The 16,505-nt window shown below is 46.6% G+C and overlaps 1 protein-coding gene across 1 annotated transcript in view; it reads right to left on the minus strand.

Annotated features, from left to right (window-relative positions):
- The window catches only part of LOC147885465 (calcium-transporting ATPase 10, plasma membrane-type-like), a 550,097-nt gene extending 547,227 nt beyond the window's left edge, over nt 1-2,870 (minus strand). Inside the window, exons 1-2 of the mRNA XM_087397042.1 lie at nt 2,831-2,870; nt 1,885-2,174 (exon numbers count right to left, since the gene is read on the minus strand). Coding sequence (XP_087253168.1) covers nt 1,885-2,174; nt 2,831-2,870 — 330 coding nt within the window. The remainder of the gene's footprint in view (nt 1-1,884; nt 2,175-2,830) is intronic.
- Between the last annotated feature and the right edge of the window lie 13,635 nt (nt 2,871-16,505).

Genomic DNA, 16,505 nt, shown 5'->3' on the forward strand with positions numbered 1-16,505 from the left:
TATTGCCCCCTCTTTGATGAAGACTAAGGGGATGAAACAGTTTTATGCTGTCCAGGACAAAGGGAAAGCACCGGTTGCTTCAAATGGTGATGTTTCTCCTTCTGTGCCTTTGGCTTCTCATCCTTAGGCAAAGGAAAAATCTTTGAATGATGCTTGGCAAACCCCAAGAGAAGTATTTTCCCCTAGGAGACCTTTGCCCTCCCGGACTTGGAATGGTGCTTCATCTCAGGGCAAAACACCGGCTCATAATTCTGGTATTGGTTTGACTTGGCTGAGGTGACAGCCAATCGTACCCTCTTTTTAGAAGAGGAAGTTGCAATCTGTTTGAATTGCCATTAGGCCGTGGTGGACAAACCACTTTGCCAAGAGATGTTGCAAATTTTGGCAAAAGAGAAGCCAGACATTAAGGGACGTCCACAGCTTCCACCCAAACAGGGCATCTGTGTTGTCGGATCAATGCCTGATAGTCTTTGGTGGGAGACCAAGGCAACACATGAACCATCTGCTGCCCATAGAAAAGAGGAGAGTGCTCCAATAAAATCTGCCTGTGCTCTTCATCTGCCATGATCAGTTCAAAAGAAACCCTTGCTGCATATTTTTTGACATAGCAACCACCCAGGGTTCTAGTCAACCAATTACCAACATCTACAGCAGTAGGCATACGTCCTAGAAAAAAGATAATGATGGCATGCCTGGCATATTCTTTGACTGGATCAAAAATATCATCCACTTCCACCATAATGCCTGTGGTGGGAACTGAATCCTTCCAAGTTTTTCGGGTATCTTCAAAACCCTCATGCATCACCTCGTATACAAGTTGAGCCTCTGCAGAAGCATGAAAGGGATCATCCTGACCCATGACCTGCTTTTGCTTTTTGCTTTGGATTGATCTTTCTTTTTGAAAAGTTTTTGCATATGAACAGTCTGCCATTTTCTGAAGAAGAGGAAAGGTAAAGAAAATGATATATATGTATAGAGCAACAAAAGGAGAAAGTATAAAAGAATCTCTATAAGAGGTCATAGAAAGGGCAAAGATAGCTCGGGGAAAAAGGAGGGAGGGGGGAGTAAACTCAGGGGTAGACAGCCAAGAAACCGAGAGGGCTGACAGCAGCAGCAGGAAGAAGCAGTGTACAAAAGCAGGACTGTACGAAAACCGCAAATGAGCACGGAGTTGAAGACGGGGACTGTCCGGAACCTGTACGGAACTGTAGCAGGGCTTGTATGGAGGCCGTACAGAATTGCAGACGGAACTGTATACAGGCAACGCGGCCAAATCTGTACGGAACTGCAAACCAGGGGACGTACGGACAGCGTACGGATGCTGTACAGGGGCTGTGCAGATGTACGTACGGAAGGGGGAGCCTGTACGGAGGCCTTGATGGGGCTATACGGGCAGAGGCTGCTCCTCCTCTCTCCACACACACTTTTTTTTTGGGTGAAATATTTGATTGATTATATTACATGAGTAGCAACCCCAAAACAAGGTGCTACAATTACATCAACTGAAAATTTCAGTATATGCCAAAAAGACCGCATGATCTATGCAGCAATTAAAGAAAGATTGCTGCAGAGAACGCATGAAATTGCCACACTTACACACACACACACACAAACACACAATCACATGCACAAACCTGCACTATCCAATGTGAGAATTCCCATACAACCAGGTGTAATTGCGAAAAATGCTTGCACAAAACTAAATCAGCAATTTATGAAATCATACAGTCTTGTGCTTTCCAATTTTGCCATTTAATTCACAATAGAATATACAAATTCGGTGCAGCATGAAGGGTATTTAGACAGCCCACCAATTCATACAATAAATAGAAAGCATTTTGGAATATAAACCACACATTGGCTTATAAAATATATCATACATACCCAAAGAGGTTTGACCTTGCTCACTGGGTACGTGTTTTCCCCAAATGCTTGAGCCCTAGAAATCAAGTCTTCTAAAGTACCATCAATCCCTTTCTTTGGATCAACCCTTAGAATTCTTGCTAAACCAAGTACCCCTCCATACTTCACCAAATTTTCAACATTAGTGTCAAATTTTGCAATTTCTTCTGCAGTTATATCAAATTTCCTCCCTTTGGGAATTACAACTTCGGGATTCACTGCTGAAGTTGCGGGTTTTGTAGTTTTTGAATTGACGTCAGAGGTCACTTTAGCTGGAACACATAATAAAGATTGAATCTGTCAATATAAGGACCCGGGGAGATACATATTGCAATATCAATATCAATTAATGAAAAGAAATCACCCTGAATGACTAAAATTGGCAAATATTGGTAATTATAGGGATTTTTTTTTTTTTTCAAGAAAGAGACTTCTATTAAGTAACAGAAAAATCCCACGAGAGCAAGCTCAAAGCGGAATACATCATGAAATCAGGATAAATAAAACCCCCTTAGAGTGAGGTGGAAAACAACCAAGGCTGAGGCTGAAAGTGCCACCTCAACCCTGTAGGAGTCTCAGAGAAGAAAGGAGAATCCTTCCATTCCTTGAAGAAAGAAGCCCTCCTAGCTGAGGCTGCACAGGAGTCTCCCTGCATACTCGTCCATACGGCCATCAAAGTATGTACGGTGTCTGTCTAGATACTAGCCAATGTGTGGGAGGGATGAACTTGACTACCCTCCAAAGCCTCTGTGCATCTGGCTCTCCAAATATGCCAGGATGCTATGCTCACTAGAATCTCCCAAGAAGTATCCACAGAGGCATGTACAGCTGTAAAAGAAAGGTGTGGTACCACATCCAACGAACATGACTCAATCTAATGACGTCGAACCGAAATGGCCCGAGAGGAGTCAAATCTCTCATAGAATACCTAAGGCCCTGTAAAAGAAAGCCAAGCCATTGAGCCCCATGTCATAAAGGATGGGGAGTGGGCAAAGTGACTGAAAATCCTGACTACCCCCATCCAAATCATCCTCGCGTGTCTGCAGTCCCATAAGCAATGCTTAATAGTCTCCAAAGCAAAGAGGCAGTGAGGGCAAGTAGGGTCGGCTCTGAACCTGGATCTCTAAAGGTTCACTGCAATCCCACCATGGATAGAGAACAAAAAGAAAAGAGTGATCTTTCTATTCCCGTGGGATTTCTAGAGTCTCCTCCAGAAGTACCTTTGCAAATCCGAAGTGATATCAAATGTCTCCCAATGAGGAACTCTGGAAGATGTCCAACCTCTACTACTGAGCTGAAATCCCCTGGCATTATTGACCGTGTAACAAAAGAAGGGGATGCTCTTCTCTCGATGCCCTACATCAATCCACTCCCACTCTCCAGGGTCTCACTGCAAATACCTGATGGAAACTCCCCTGTAGAGCCAAAGCCTCCAAGACCTGGTGGAGAGTAGCTGGGGGTCTGGGTCAAGGAACCACTCTAAATCTGATTCCTGCACCAAAAGACCTACAACCCTGATAGGCTGAAAAGCAAACTCAAGCAAGATGTCCTCTGTAGACCTGAGCAATCTGTCACCATCCTGCACACTGAAAACTAAAGCATCCTCATGCTTGAAAGGCCAAAAGGTGAAGCGGAACACCGCCTCTCGTAAAAGTACCTACCCAAGTGGAGCAAGTGAGTGCCATATCATCTGTGTCTACCCAATCCTCTGGAAGCGCTGCCTCAATTTGCAAGATCCTCCCTGCACTCCCTCTGAGATGTCCTGTCAACTGAGATTTGGTCTCCTCTGGAAGCCTGCAAAAAGCTTCCCAAGACCCCAAAGATGATGCAGGTCCCCTCTCCCACCTGGACCACTGCATGTAGAGTGAGGCACCAAGTGGTCTAAAATATTGTCATTCCACATAATTGGTTGCCTATCAACCTCTTCACGAGAGGAAGGAGGAATCCTCCGAAGAGTGCTCCTGAAATTGGCCCAAGCTTTCAGAATGGCAACCATGAGAGGGGACGAAGGTGATCTGAGGTGTGCTGTGGTGAAGATCCACCTAATACTGCTCATCCAGTCTCCTCTTGAAGAAGGTGTGCACCTCTATATGCTGCTAATAAGAAAGGCCTTCCATGGTTCCTGCCTTGGCATAAGTCCCCACACCACCATCTTGCATAGTAAAGCTCTGCATTGTAAATCTAGATCAATAATATTGAGACCCCCTTCCTGTGTAGGGAGGATGAGGGTCTCCCAAGCCACCCTGTCTAAGGCATCTGCTGTGCCATCAAGACCACTCCAAAGAGAATTTCCGATTGGTCTCCTGAGCTGAGTGATGCAGTCCCTAGAACGGCACCAGCATGAACAAACAAACCAGGTCGTGGCCAAGAGAACCTAGTTGACCACCACAACTCTAAAGGCAAGATCCAGCTCAGCTGAGCTCCAAAAAAGGAGCTTCCTCCTGGGCACTTGCCCTTCTGAAGGGCTGAAAGTGCAGTCCTGAAATCTGTGTTGGTGAAAGGTGCATCAAGCAAAACATGCATATCCGGTTTCACCAACAAAGGGATGCTCTGCCAAATAACCTATCTAGCATCCTCTCTATCCCATGTCTCAGGATCAGCAATAACAAGGGTGGCATAAAAATCTGAAGCTATGTGCAAGACATCATCAGGATCTATCTGTAAAACGCCATGTGAGTCAATAAGCTGGGATGCACTCTCTCTACTATGTCTAGGGCCAAGAGTAGAGAAAAAGTGTTTATTGACTCTGCCACCCATCTGAATCCAGAAGGACTACCATGCATGAAAGGCATACTTTGCTCTCTGATCGAGCAATATTTGTTGATGAGCCCTTACTGCAGCAAGGCGCTCCTAAATCCAAGCATCTTAAGGCCGTTTCTGCTCTTCCCTCTGCAAAGCTGCCAACTGCTGGCAAACACCAATCTCACGTTTGAGAATATCTTGTCTCCTAGTACAAGCAACTGAGAGGTAGAAGTCACTACTACTAGAAGGGACAGCAGCCACATGTGATGGAAAAGGCTGCCCACCCTAGACATGAGAAACCCATATCTGTAGGGCTGCCTCTATAAGGTCCTCCTCTATGTACAAGGCATCTGGAATCATCATGCTGGCAAACCGGCCTCTCAAGTGAGGCTCTGAGATAGCCAGCACAACAAGAAAGTGGTCTCAAGTGGAAACACCAGTAGCAATGCATACTGATCCACGTCTATCTAGTGCCCAATCATCTACATAGAATTTGTCAATGCGTGCATGAATAGGCATCTGCTTCCTCTGTTCGACCAAGAGAACAAGAGGGACTGTGGCTGAATAAGAAAGGGATCATCCAACCAAGTATCTCTACCACATAAGTGAAAAAGGAAGGCATCCCAAGCTGCTCTCTCCAAAGAGTGAAGTCCTCCTTCTCTACCCCCTTTTTTGTCTGACGGTAACTCAACCATGTTGAAGTCACCTCCAATCACCCATGAATCCGCAATGGGGCCCAGGAGAGCAAATCCTTCCACATAAATACACGTTCCCCTCTAATGTTGGAGGCATACAGGTTAAGGAAACCAACCTTACGTCCTCTAATCAAGAGAATAATCCACTGAGCTCTAGAGGAAATAATGACTCCGTGTCGAACAACTAAGGGGAGAACCTATTGCGAAACTGAAATAGAAGTGCCTCCCCTGGTGCCCAAGGCAAGCAACTAAAAAGCAACTTGCCTGACTTGGCACAATCTCTAGAATCCAGTTTGTGCTCCTGAATAAATATGATATCAATGGAACCCCCAGTAACACCTGGACGAAGCTGATCCCGGATCAACTGTCTACAGCGGTGATGTGGGACGCCACCGTAGTTCCAACTAATAATCCTCATTCACAGGGGGATGTAGAGTGGAACATCATACCCGACCTAGTGGCAGAAATAAACCCCTAACCAGGGGAAGACCTCTTGCTCAAGGAGCAAGGAATGGAACCAAGTGGCAGAAAATCAACAAGGGAAAGAACCCTGCCACCTAAAGAAGAAGCCCTGCCAACAGGAAACCCAATGACTGGCTCACCAAAAGTAGAGGGCACAAACTCCTCTTCTAGGAAATCTGAATCATCTGCCAAGGCTGGAAATGAGTTCTTGTGAAGCAAGCCAGACATTGGAGTGCAAAGGATCCCTTTTGAGGGAAGAGGATCAATAGTGTAAACCATCCCCTACCCCCTATCCAAGGGAGGAAGTGAAGGACTGCTCTCGATCCTGTGTCTGCCCAGCTTCGAAGACCTCTACTGCCTCAAGGAGAGTGTCTGGCACTGCTGGTTGTAGGGGAGAAGCTGCAACCGGGGAGGAGGTTGAAGCTTCAACGTCTCGGATTGTGCAAGGTGAGGGAGGAGGGACAGCCCGAGGTGAAGCAGAGTCCACTAGTGTACCCTCGTGAACTGAAGGAGGGATCTCCACAGAACGGAAACCCACTGGAATGCGTCGAGTGCCCCTGAGGTAGAAGGTCGAGAGGCAATTGAGGTAGAAGCTGGCTGTACCAAAGGAGCGCTCAGTGGAGAAGCACTCTGGTGAGTAGGAGCTAAACCACCATCCTGAGGAGGACCGCCATGTGAAGGTCGAGGAGCAAGTGATGGACCTGTACCACCCCCCTGTCGAGGCCGAGGAGCAGGTGCTGGACCTATTCCACCACCATCTTGAGTAGGACCGCCATGTGGAGGTCGAGGAGCAGGTGTTAGACGTGCACCACCCCCCTGTCGAGGCCGAGGAGCAGGTGCTAGACCTGTGCCACCCCCCTATCGAGGCCGAGGGGTGGTAACTGTACCAGAGGGCTTCTTGGGCCTTTTCTTTTTCCTAGGGCAATCCTTGGCAAAGTGTCCAATGGTCTTGCATATCCTGCACTGGTCCTGCCTGCATGTAATCTCTACTCTATGGCAAAAAAAGGAACCATCTAGGCGCTGGATCTTAACATGGTCCATCATGAGGTTAGGATCCTTACAGAGGACCCTAACTCTAAGTACCCCATCAGACTTGGTTGCCTCTTCTAGAGTCAATGGCAATCCAGGGAGGGGTGGGATCTCAGCAACCGTGCCAAAATGCTACCCAATAACAGAAAGAAGTCGATGATAAACCTGGGGAAGCCCGAGAAATCGGAGAGTGAAAGGATTTCCTTATCTACCTCCACTGGGTCGAAACCAGTATCAAAGGCGTCAAAGAAGATCTTCCTGTGTCCTAGGTGTAAAAACTCAGCTTTTTAAAAATTCGAAGTTTGTGGAACGAAAAAACGACTCAAGGAAATAATTCTCCACTTTGCAAGAGCAAACGGAGCTGCTGCTCCTCCCCGTGAGCTACTGCCCTCCCCTCTCCCTCTCTCAGCCAGCCCCCTCTCCCTCTCCCTCGCTGCCCCCCCCTCGCTACTCCTCCTATCCCTCCCCTCTCGCCAGTCCCCTCTCCCTCCTCCTTCTCCCTCCCTCTCCCCTTCCTCCTCTCCGCCCTCCCTCTCCCCCCCCCGCTACCCCTACCTCTCCCTCCCCGCCCAACCTCTCCCCCACCCGTCAGCACACCCGCCCCCCTTCTCCTCCCCCGTCCCCTCCCCCGTCATCCCTCTCCCTCGCCAGCCCCCCCCCCGCTGCCCCCCTCCCCGCTGCCCCCTTCTCCTCCGCCCTCCCTCTCCCCCGCCAGCCCCCCCCCTTCTCCTCCCCCGCCCCCCCCGCTGCCCTCCCTCCCCCCCCCTACTGCCCTCCCCCTCCCCACTGCCCCATTCTCCTCCGCCCTCCCTCTCCCCCGCCAACCCCCCCACCCCCTTCTCCTCCCCCGCCCCCCTCCCTCCCCCACGCTCTCCCCCCCCCCCCCCGCTGCTCTCCCCCCCTAGGTGACCCAAGAGGCAAACCCTTGAGGGGGGGTATGTTGGGATAAGTGTGATCAAGGGCTTGCTCCATGGTGCATGTGTGCATCTAGGGGAGTCACGTGTGTGTGTGTGTGTCTCTGTGTGTGTGTGTGCGTGCGCGCGCGCGTGCGTGCGCGCCCTATCACATGCTCAGATTAAATTGACTGTTAATGATCAGGGGAAATTGCACAAATGGCAGATTAGGGCAAGAATGAAGCCCCTCATGGATAAGGGCTGCTCATCAAAAGCCTTTTTCCAGGGCTTGCATGCTACTCGAAAGAAAAACTCATGTCTAAGGGTAAGGAAACTCGATGGCTCTTGGACACACTCTTTCTCTGATCTCCAAGATGAATGCCAAAATTACTTCCAAAAATTGTTCTCCGCTCTTGGTTCCCCATCAAATCAAATGACTGATGCTAGGACTGAATTCCTCCAATATGTTTCTAGAATAGTGGAAATGGATGATGCTCTTATCTTGGAGAGACCTTTTACTGACACAGAACTTGATAATGCATTGTCCCACCTCAGCAAATACAAGTCCCTTGGCTAGGATGGCCTTACGGTGGAATTTTATATTTTCTTTTTAGGATGATTTGAAAGAAGTCCTCTTACAAATGATCAATGTTGCCTGGCAAGAAAATTAGTTGCCACACTCTTGGAAGCATGGCATAGTCAAACTTGTGCCCAAAAAACATCTGTGTGACCATATGTCAGATTGGAGGCCTATTACTTTGATGCCTGTAGTTTACAAACTCATTGCTAAAATGATTGTGCATAGACTTCACAGGATACTGGATGCGGGACTTCATCCTCATCAGTATGGGTTTGTGCCGCGAAAACAAATCCAAGATAATATATCCAATGCCTTGACTGCAGTGGGACCCTGGGGAATGGGAATGGATAGATGAAGGACACTGAGAGAAGGGCATCCCCTTCTTTCATTACACGGTCAGTAATGCTAGGAAATTCTAGCTCAGCTCTAGGGGTTGGAAGCCTACTAGAGCTCCTTATTGGGAGAACTTTCAGATATCTGCTGACTTGTAGAGAATTTTTTGGCAGAGGCTCTAGAAATCCCATCGGAATAGAAAAATCACTCTCTTATTTTGGCTTTTTATTCATGGTGGGATAGCAGTGAACCATTGGAGGTCCAAGACCCTTCTTGCCCTCGCTGCCTTTCTGCTTCGGAGACAATATGGGATTGCAGACAGGCGAGAATCATATGGAAGGGGATTGCAAGACTTTTCAGTACTTTTGTTCGCCTACCTTTCTATATGACCTGGGGATCAGTGGCTTGGCTTACTCTTTCAGGGCCCCACGTATTTTTTGAGAGACTTGACTCCTCTTGGGCTCTTCACATCCGATGACACCTTGTGGAGTCGTGCTCTCTAGAGGATGTTCCGGCCACTCTTTTCAGGGCTGCTCACTCCTCGGTCGACTCTCCATGGGAGATCCTAGCTAGCATTGCAGCATGGCACATTTGGAGAGCCAGGTGCACTGAGGCTTTGGAGGGTTCTCAGGTTCACCCTTCTCAGATCTTGGCCAGTACTTGGACAGATACGATACACACTCTAATGGCCATTTGGGCGACCATGCAAGGATCATCTCAAGCAGCCTCCTCCAGGAGAGTTACTTTTCTCAAAGATTGGAGAGACTCTCCCTTCTTTGCTGAGACTTCTACAGGGTTGAGATGGCATTTTCAGCCTCAGCCTTGGTTTCTTTCTACCTCATTCCTCTGAGGTGTTTTATTACATGCTTAGCATGGTGTATATCTACACAGAGCTTGCTCTAGCGGGCTTCTTTCTTACTTAATAGAAGTCTCTTTTTTGGAAAAAAAAAAAACTCAGCTTTGAGCATAGTGCTCGCAGCCTCTGGAGTGTCAAAAACAACCTCGAAAAAACCTCGTCCCAAAAGATGAGGTCTGGGGGAAGAGCCGCAAGCATCTAGTCTCTGGCTTGGGATCTGGAAGGGTGAGACCTGAAGATGCGTGCTAGCAACGTGGTAGAGCATTCAATCTCTACGTCCTTCTTGAGCGCTGCTGCAACTCATCTTTAGAAAAAGTAATAGTTTTTGCGGCCGGTGGAGGTGGAGTAGGATTGGTTGACGGAATATACATCACCAATCAAGGTGAGGAGGCCGACACTAACATTTTTGGGGCTCCTTCCGCTCCAAAAAACGCTGCGGGAGAATGGAGAGGGAGGAGACAGGAAGAAGGAATAAAGGCGGGGGTAGGGAGCGGGGTAGAAGGAGGGTTGAGGCAGAAGAAGGGGGAGGGAGTAAGGTAGGGGGAGGAAGGAGGCGGGGGGAGGGAGGAGGCGGGGGAAGGGTAAAGGCGGGGGAGAGGGGAGCAGGGTAGAGGGAGCGGGGGACAGGTAGAGGCAGGGTGGAGGCGGGGGTGGGGGAGTGGGGTAGAGGGAGCACGGGAGCAGGGAAGAGGGAGCAAGGGAGCAGGGAAGAGGAGTGGGCTGAGAGGGGGAGAGGGAGCAGGGTAGAGGGGTAGAGGGAGCAGGGAGCGGGGTAGAGGGAGTGAGGGAGCAGGGCAGGGAGGAGCGGGCTGAGAGGGGAGGGGGCGGGTTGAGAGGGAAAGGAGGGGGAGGGGGCAGCAGGCTGAGAGGTGAGGGGGCGGGCTGAGAGGGAGAGGAGGGGGAGGGGGCAGCGCGGGCTGAGAGGTGAGGGGGCGGGCTGAGGAGAGAAGGGGGAGGAGGGGAGAGGCTGAGGGCGGGGGAGGGGGAGCAGCTGAGGCAAAGGGAGGGGGCTGAGGAGCGGGCTGAGAGGGGTAGAGGGGTAGAGGGAGCAGGGAGCGGGGTAAATGGAGCGGGGGAGCAGGGCAGGGAGGAGCGGGCTGAGAGGGGAGGGCGTGGGCTGAGAGGGAAAGGAGGGGAGGGGGCAGTGGGCTGAGAGGTGAGGGGGCGGGCTGAGAGGGAGAGAAGGGGGAGGAGGGGAGAGGCTGAGGGCGGCGGAGGGGGAGCGGCTGAGGCAGAGGGAGGGGGCTGAGGAAGGGGCTGAAGGAGAGGGGGCAGCAACGGAGCGGGGAGGAGCAGCAGCTCTTCTGGAATTTCAATTTTGAATTTCCACACATCCTGAATTACAAGGATTTGAGATTGAAAGTAATAGAGATTTGACTCGGAGACAACAATCTACCATAACATATATCTAAGACCTTTAGAGCCTTTATAGGGTAAGGTTTGCTGTAAATCATATAATGACAATTCTTATGACATAGAAGTTTGCTTAGTTTTAAGAACCTTGTGGAACTTAGAATTTCAGGTTCAAAGCATACCACTAGTACGCAGAACATCAACTGAGAATTGATCTTCTGTCTTTGCAGTCCCATGAGTCAAAAACTCTGCCCTATCTCTTAAAGATGCCTGTATCAAATATCTCAAAGGTTAATTACTAACACAAATTTTTGACCTACAGTGCCAGTTTTAAAATCTTGCGTTGCAACTTACATAAAACAACCAGAAAGGTTAAGATTTTGAACAGGCCTTCCTTGTGAAGCAATGAAACCACATGCTACACACACACACTTTTTTTTTTTTGTGAAAGAAATTTTGCATTAAAAAGCATTTACATTCATAGCTGTTCCAATGTGGAACAACTACTACTCATAAGAAAAAACTGACAACTAAAAGCAATAGAAGCTGCTCCAGTAAAGAACAACTAGTACAAAGGAGCTAAAAACACTCAAAGAACACTACACACACACTTTTTTTTTTGGTGAAACCAAGAAAATTATATTATGAAACATTCATTTACATCAGGGCAGTGCTCAAAAAGAGAGCCAAAGCCCTATCCATCAGAAGCAGTAAAAGAAAATCTGAATACAAGAAACATCCAAATCTTCCTCATGTAAGGCATCATATAAAGACTGCCGCAATGAGGGTCGGAAGAATTCATAAGGATGCTGAAGGGGAGAATTCAGATATGCGTGATTGCGCTGCAGCCAGAGGGTCCATAAGGCCCAGTATCTGATCCAGTGGAAGAAAAGAGAATAATGTGACAAAGAAGCTAATAGTTTGCCATACATCCAGAAAAACCTGTAGAACCTGTGTGCTGGAAATCTGAGAGATAAGAAATAGGAGATTTTGTCTAGAAGGTCTCCGGAATATGAACAAAACCACAATAAATGCGGAATACTCTCAGAAGGAAGGTGACATCTTGGACAAAGAGGTGAAGCTATCCGTCTTTGAGCCAATTTCACTCCCACTGGAAGAATACCAACAATGCATCTCCATAGAAAGAGTCTTTGCTTCAATGGCATTTTCAACTTCCATATCAATTGCAATTTTCCTTTCCACCAGGCTAATGACTTGTTCAAATGCCATAGAGAATTAGCATGATGGGCAATCCAAGGAGGGAGGTAGTATCAATCGATAAGCCTGTATAGAAGTCAATAAATGCAAAGGCCTAGAGGATATGCTTGGACTTGAAGACTGAAGGTGCCAATCTTGAAGTCTGTCTCTTACATTCAATGTCGGAATCGGAACCAAAGGGAGTAAGAGATCAGCAATAGCTTTCCAAATAGGTCTATGATGCATCCCCAAATTATATTGTCGACATGCTACTGGAAAAGTGAGAATATTTCCTTGCATATCTACCACGTCATCAATGAAGCGGATACCCAATTTCATAAGATTGTAAGCTCTCATGGGTTGTTGAACAGCAAGGGGAGAGGAAAACACAGCACTCCAACTTTCCATTCTGAGCGAGGAAGCTATAAAAGCCGGATGGGGAGACCATTTGATGTGAGAGAGCACTTGCTTCCAATCCTGAATCAAGGAATTAGAAAATGGACAACCAGGGATTTTACCTTGAAATTTGCCAAGAACTACTTCCGATGGATCAACTAGCCAATGTCCATAAGCATTTGTGCGCATCTGACCGCACAAAATTGCCAACATGATGGACCAAGGCTGCTCTTGTTGAAAAAATGTCTTGAGCATAGTGATCTTTCTTGCCAACACATGAAATTTGATGTTTATTATATTCAAACCACCACGCATTCTTGGTGAGCAAAGCAAGTCCATTTTGAGCAACCGTAAAGCTTTTTTACGAAGCTTAGTTTTCCAAAAAATCTCCATGGCTTGAGACATAAAGGAAGTGAGATCTCGAGATGACCAATGTAATAGAGGAAGGTAGAACTGGACATAAGGCTAGAACAATAGACTGGACAATTCGAAGCCATACATGCAGAGGCCAAGTGGAGATCTTCCAATATTCTAATTTGTCCTGAATTTTGTTTGACACCCATGAAATTTGTTGCTTATTGCTGATTTTCCAGCCAATGCGATAGCCCAAATGTCTTACTATGTTTTCCGAATAAATAATTTGGCCTGGCCACAGGATAGCATGCCAGTCACAATGCTTGAGAGGCAAGAGTTTTGATTTCTGAAGCTGCCAACCCGAAATCTGAAAGAGTATCCATCAAGAGGCGAATCTCCAAAGGACTGTTCTTTGGCATGAAGAATAAATCATCTGCATAGGCCTGTGCAATGAAGGGTCGTGAACCAGAAATCTGAAGCCCCTCTAACTGTCCAGTATCAACCATGTGATCCTTATAAAGAAGCAAAGGATGTGAAGCAATGGCATAAAGCAAAGCACTAAGAGGGCATCCCTGTCGAAGTGAACGTTCGAGAGTCCAAGACTCAGACAAATGATTCCCTATAAAGCATTGTGCAATGGAATCTGAGTAAAGCCAATATATGACATTAACTAGCTTTGGCCCAAAACCAAGTTTTAACATGATTTGAGAGACATAATCCCACTGTACCGTATCAAGTGCCTTCGCCACATCCACCTGCATGACCAACACATCTTGATCTGAATATTTTGCATATTCCATTGCGATGGGAGTGTTAGAGATATTGTCATGTATATGTCATCTTGGAACAAAACCATATTGCCTGGGATGAAGTCCATCATGAAGGATATCCTTTATCCGATGTACCAACATTTTGGCAATAAGTTTGTATATAACCGGCATCAAAGTGATGGGCCTCCAGTCATCCATTGTCTCACATAGAGGTTTTTTGGGCACAAGCTTAACCAGACCATGCTTCCAAGCTGAGGGAAGATGTTGATGCTGCCAGGCTACATTAATGAACGTCAAAATTGGACCCTTCAATTCAGCCTAAAAGGCTTCAAAAAATTCAACCGTCAAACCATCCTAGCCAGGGGATTTAGGTTTACCCAAATGCTTAAGGGCTTCATCCAATTTAACATCTGAGAAAAACATTTCCAGCATAGAGGCTTTTTGCAAAGAGACAATAGGAGAAACAAGCTCAGTAAATTGTTCTGAGCCAATGCAACCTGAGGTGTAGAAGAAGATGGTTGAGAAAAAAGAAGCTGAAAATGATCCAGACATTGTTTTTCTAGCTGAGATAGAGTTTGGGTCCAAAGACCATCTGGTTTCCTGACCCTCATGATAGATTGGCTTTGTCTATGTGCATGTAAGTTCCGAAAGAAAGATTTCGAGGAACATCCCTTATCTAGCATAGGTTTAACTCTCGCCTTGATCTGCCATTTGGACAGCTTGCGTTTATCATTGGCATCAATTATGGAGGAAGCACAAGACAATAAATGCTGCTCAGAAGCAGATAGAGACCTTTGATGGCTAATATGTACCAAATACTGCTTGTATGATTTTGCCCACTGGATATGCTGTCTGGTTTCTGCCATGTACCATCTTCCATATTCCTTGATGACATTTTGAATCCGGTGTATAAAAGAGGTCCAAGCAAAGTCCAGATCCTCTTGAGCATGGGATAACAATGGCCTGCAAGCCAGTCTCATCATGTGCTGGAATTGTTCATGAGAAAGATATAATCGATTGACTGAAGAGAGCTGCAAGTCATCCAGAGGCATTCCAAAAGAAAAGGTGAGCCAAAGTGGAGTGTGATCAGATAATTGTTGTGAATAATCAGTCCACATTTGACATGTATATTCATCATATTGCTGAGCATGAATGAGATAATATCTATCAAGCCTGGCCCAATATTCTGTAAAAGCATTATGATGATATGTAAATCCCATAACTGAAGGGTGAGTTGCTTGCTGTCCATAAATCTGCAAATTGAAGTGATGATGTCATATGTTCCCATTACTGGATTTCAGAGGGCAGCATATGGGATTTATGCATGGTATTGTCCTTCCAGTGAGGAGGATTGTTGAAGTCACCACAAAGTAGAGCATTTGAAGACCAAGGATATTGCTTTACGGAGTTCCACATTCGAGCTATGGAAGCTGAATTTTGAGAGGCATACAAAGATCTTATTTCAAAAATCTCTCCATTGATCATACATTGGATAATCATCCATCGTCCACCAAGATCATTATATGCTATCCAGGGTTGCAGATCATGTCTGGCTAAAATGCACAGCCCAGAGAATTGTTTAGATCCTGAATAAAATATATCATATCCAAAAAAAAACCCATGCTGGCCAGCAAAAAAATGCTGATTATGCTCTTGCAGACACACAACATCCGGATGAGTTGTATTTATATAATGCCATAGAAGCCTCCATTTATTTTGGTTGCAGAGGCCCTGTATATTATAGGAAATACATTCAAGAGAAGCACGCATGAAAATATGTACAAGAGATGAACAGTCCTCCAAAAGAACAGGAGGCATCAAGCCTCTGCCATTGCCACAGGGTCTTGCTGACCCTCAGCATCCAATTCCCTGATTATATCATCTTCTTCACAAAGGGGAAGACCCTTCTTGACTGCATTAACCCATGCCTTTGAGATGGGGTTGCTCGAAGAGGTAGAAGATTGTCCTAGAGAAGGAGCAGAGGCATCCCAATTACGAGATTGGAGAGGTCTTTGTTTGAGAGGCACCGTCTTCTTTGTAGTCTGCCATCCCTCATGAGAAGATGAGTTATTTTCCCCTAACTTGCTTTTTCCTTTATCCCTATTTTGAGCTGAATTGGCCTAGCTCCCTGTATGAACTAAAGGCTTTACTCCTTTAGCTTCAATCTTTTCCACATATGTCTTCTGACCTCCTTTATTAGATGGCAGAGGAATAGCTGCTGGAGGAGGTGGATGAAGGATAGAGGGACACTCCAAAGCAAGATGCCCAAACTTGTGACAAGAGAAACAAGCTCCAGCAAAAATGCCCCATTTTAAAGTGAAATATTTCTTTCCCAAATTAAGACCCTCAATCTCAACTGCAATAGAGGAGGGGGTCGGTCTATCAGTATCCCATAAGATGCAAAAACAATTTTGATTACCTGTGGGACGAGGGGGATAGATCACTTGTCCCAATGTCATAGCTAAACCTGGAAGCTCTATTCTCATGTAATCTGGAAAATCAACCACTTCAACCCATACAGGGCAATGATGCTTGGTGAGGTTCTGATAGTCCTTATTAGGGGACCAGGGCATGATATGCACCATTTGTCGACCAAAAAATAAAGGGGACATTTCCAGCATCTTTTGTTTTATCAAGGCATCCAAAAGGTGAACTTCATAAAATCCTCGGGAGGCAAAATAGACTCCTTCTACATAGCATCCACCTAGGAGAGAATTCACCCATTGTCCCACATCATTAGTAGAGGGTATTTTGCCTTGGAAAAAGATGATAGCTGTAGTTTGAGAGAGCTTCTTCAAAGGATGCACAAGAGAAGGCAACTTCATTTTGTAAGTGAGTTTTGGAGCAGGTAGAATCCATTCTCTTCTACTTTGTTGAAAATCATCATTCAACATGTCAAAAACATAGGAAGCATCTTTAGATGAAGGAGCTATGAGGGGAGAG

Source organism: Dipteris shenzhenensis, chromosome 25 (assembly GCF_047967505.1).
Source record: "Dipteris shenzhenensis isolate YYH24624 ecotype China chromosome 25, Dip_SZ_1.0, whole genome shotgun sequence".
NCBI lineage: Eukaryota > Viridiplantae > Streptophyta > Polypodiopsida > Gleicheniales > Dipteridaceae > Dipteris > Dipteris shenzhenensis.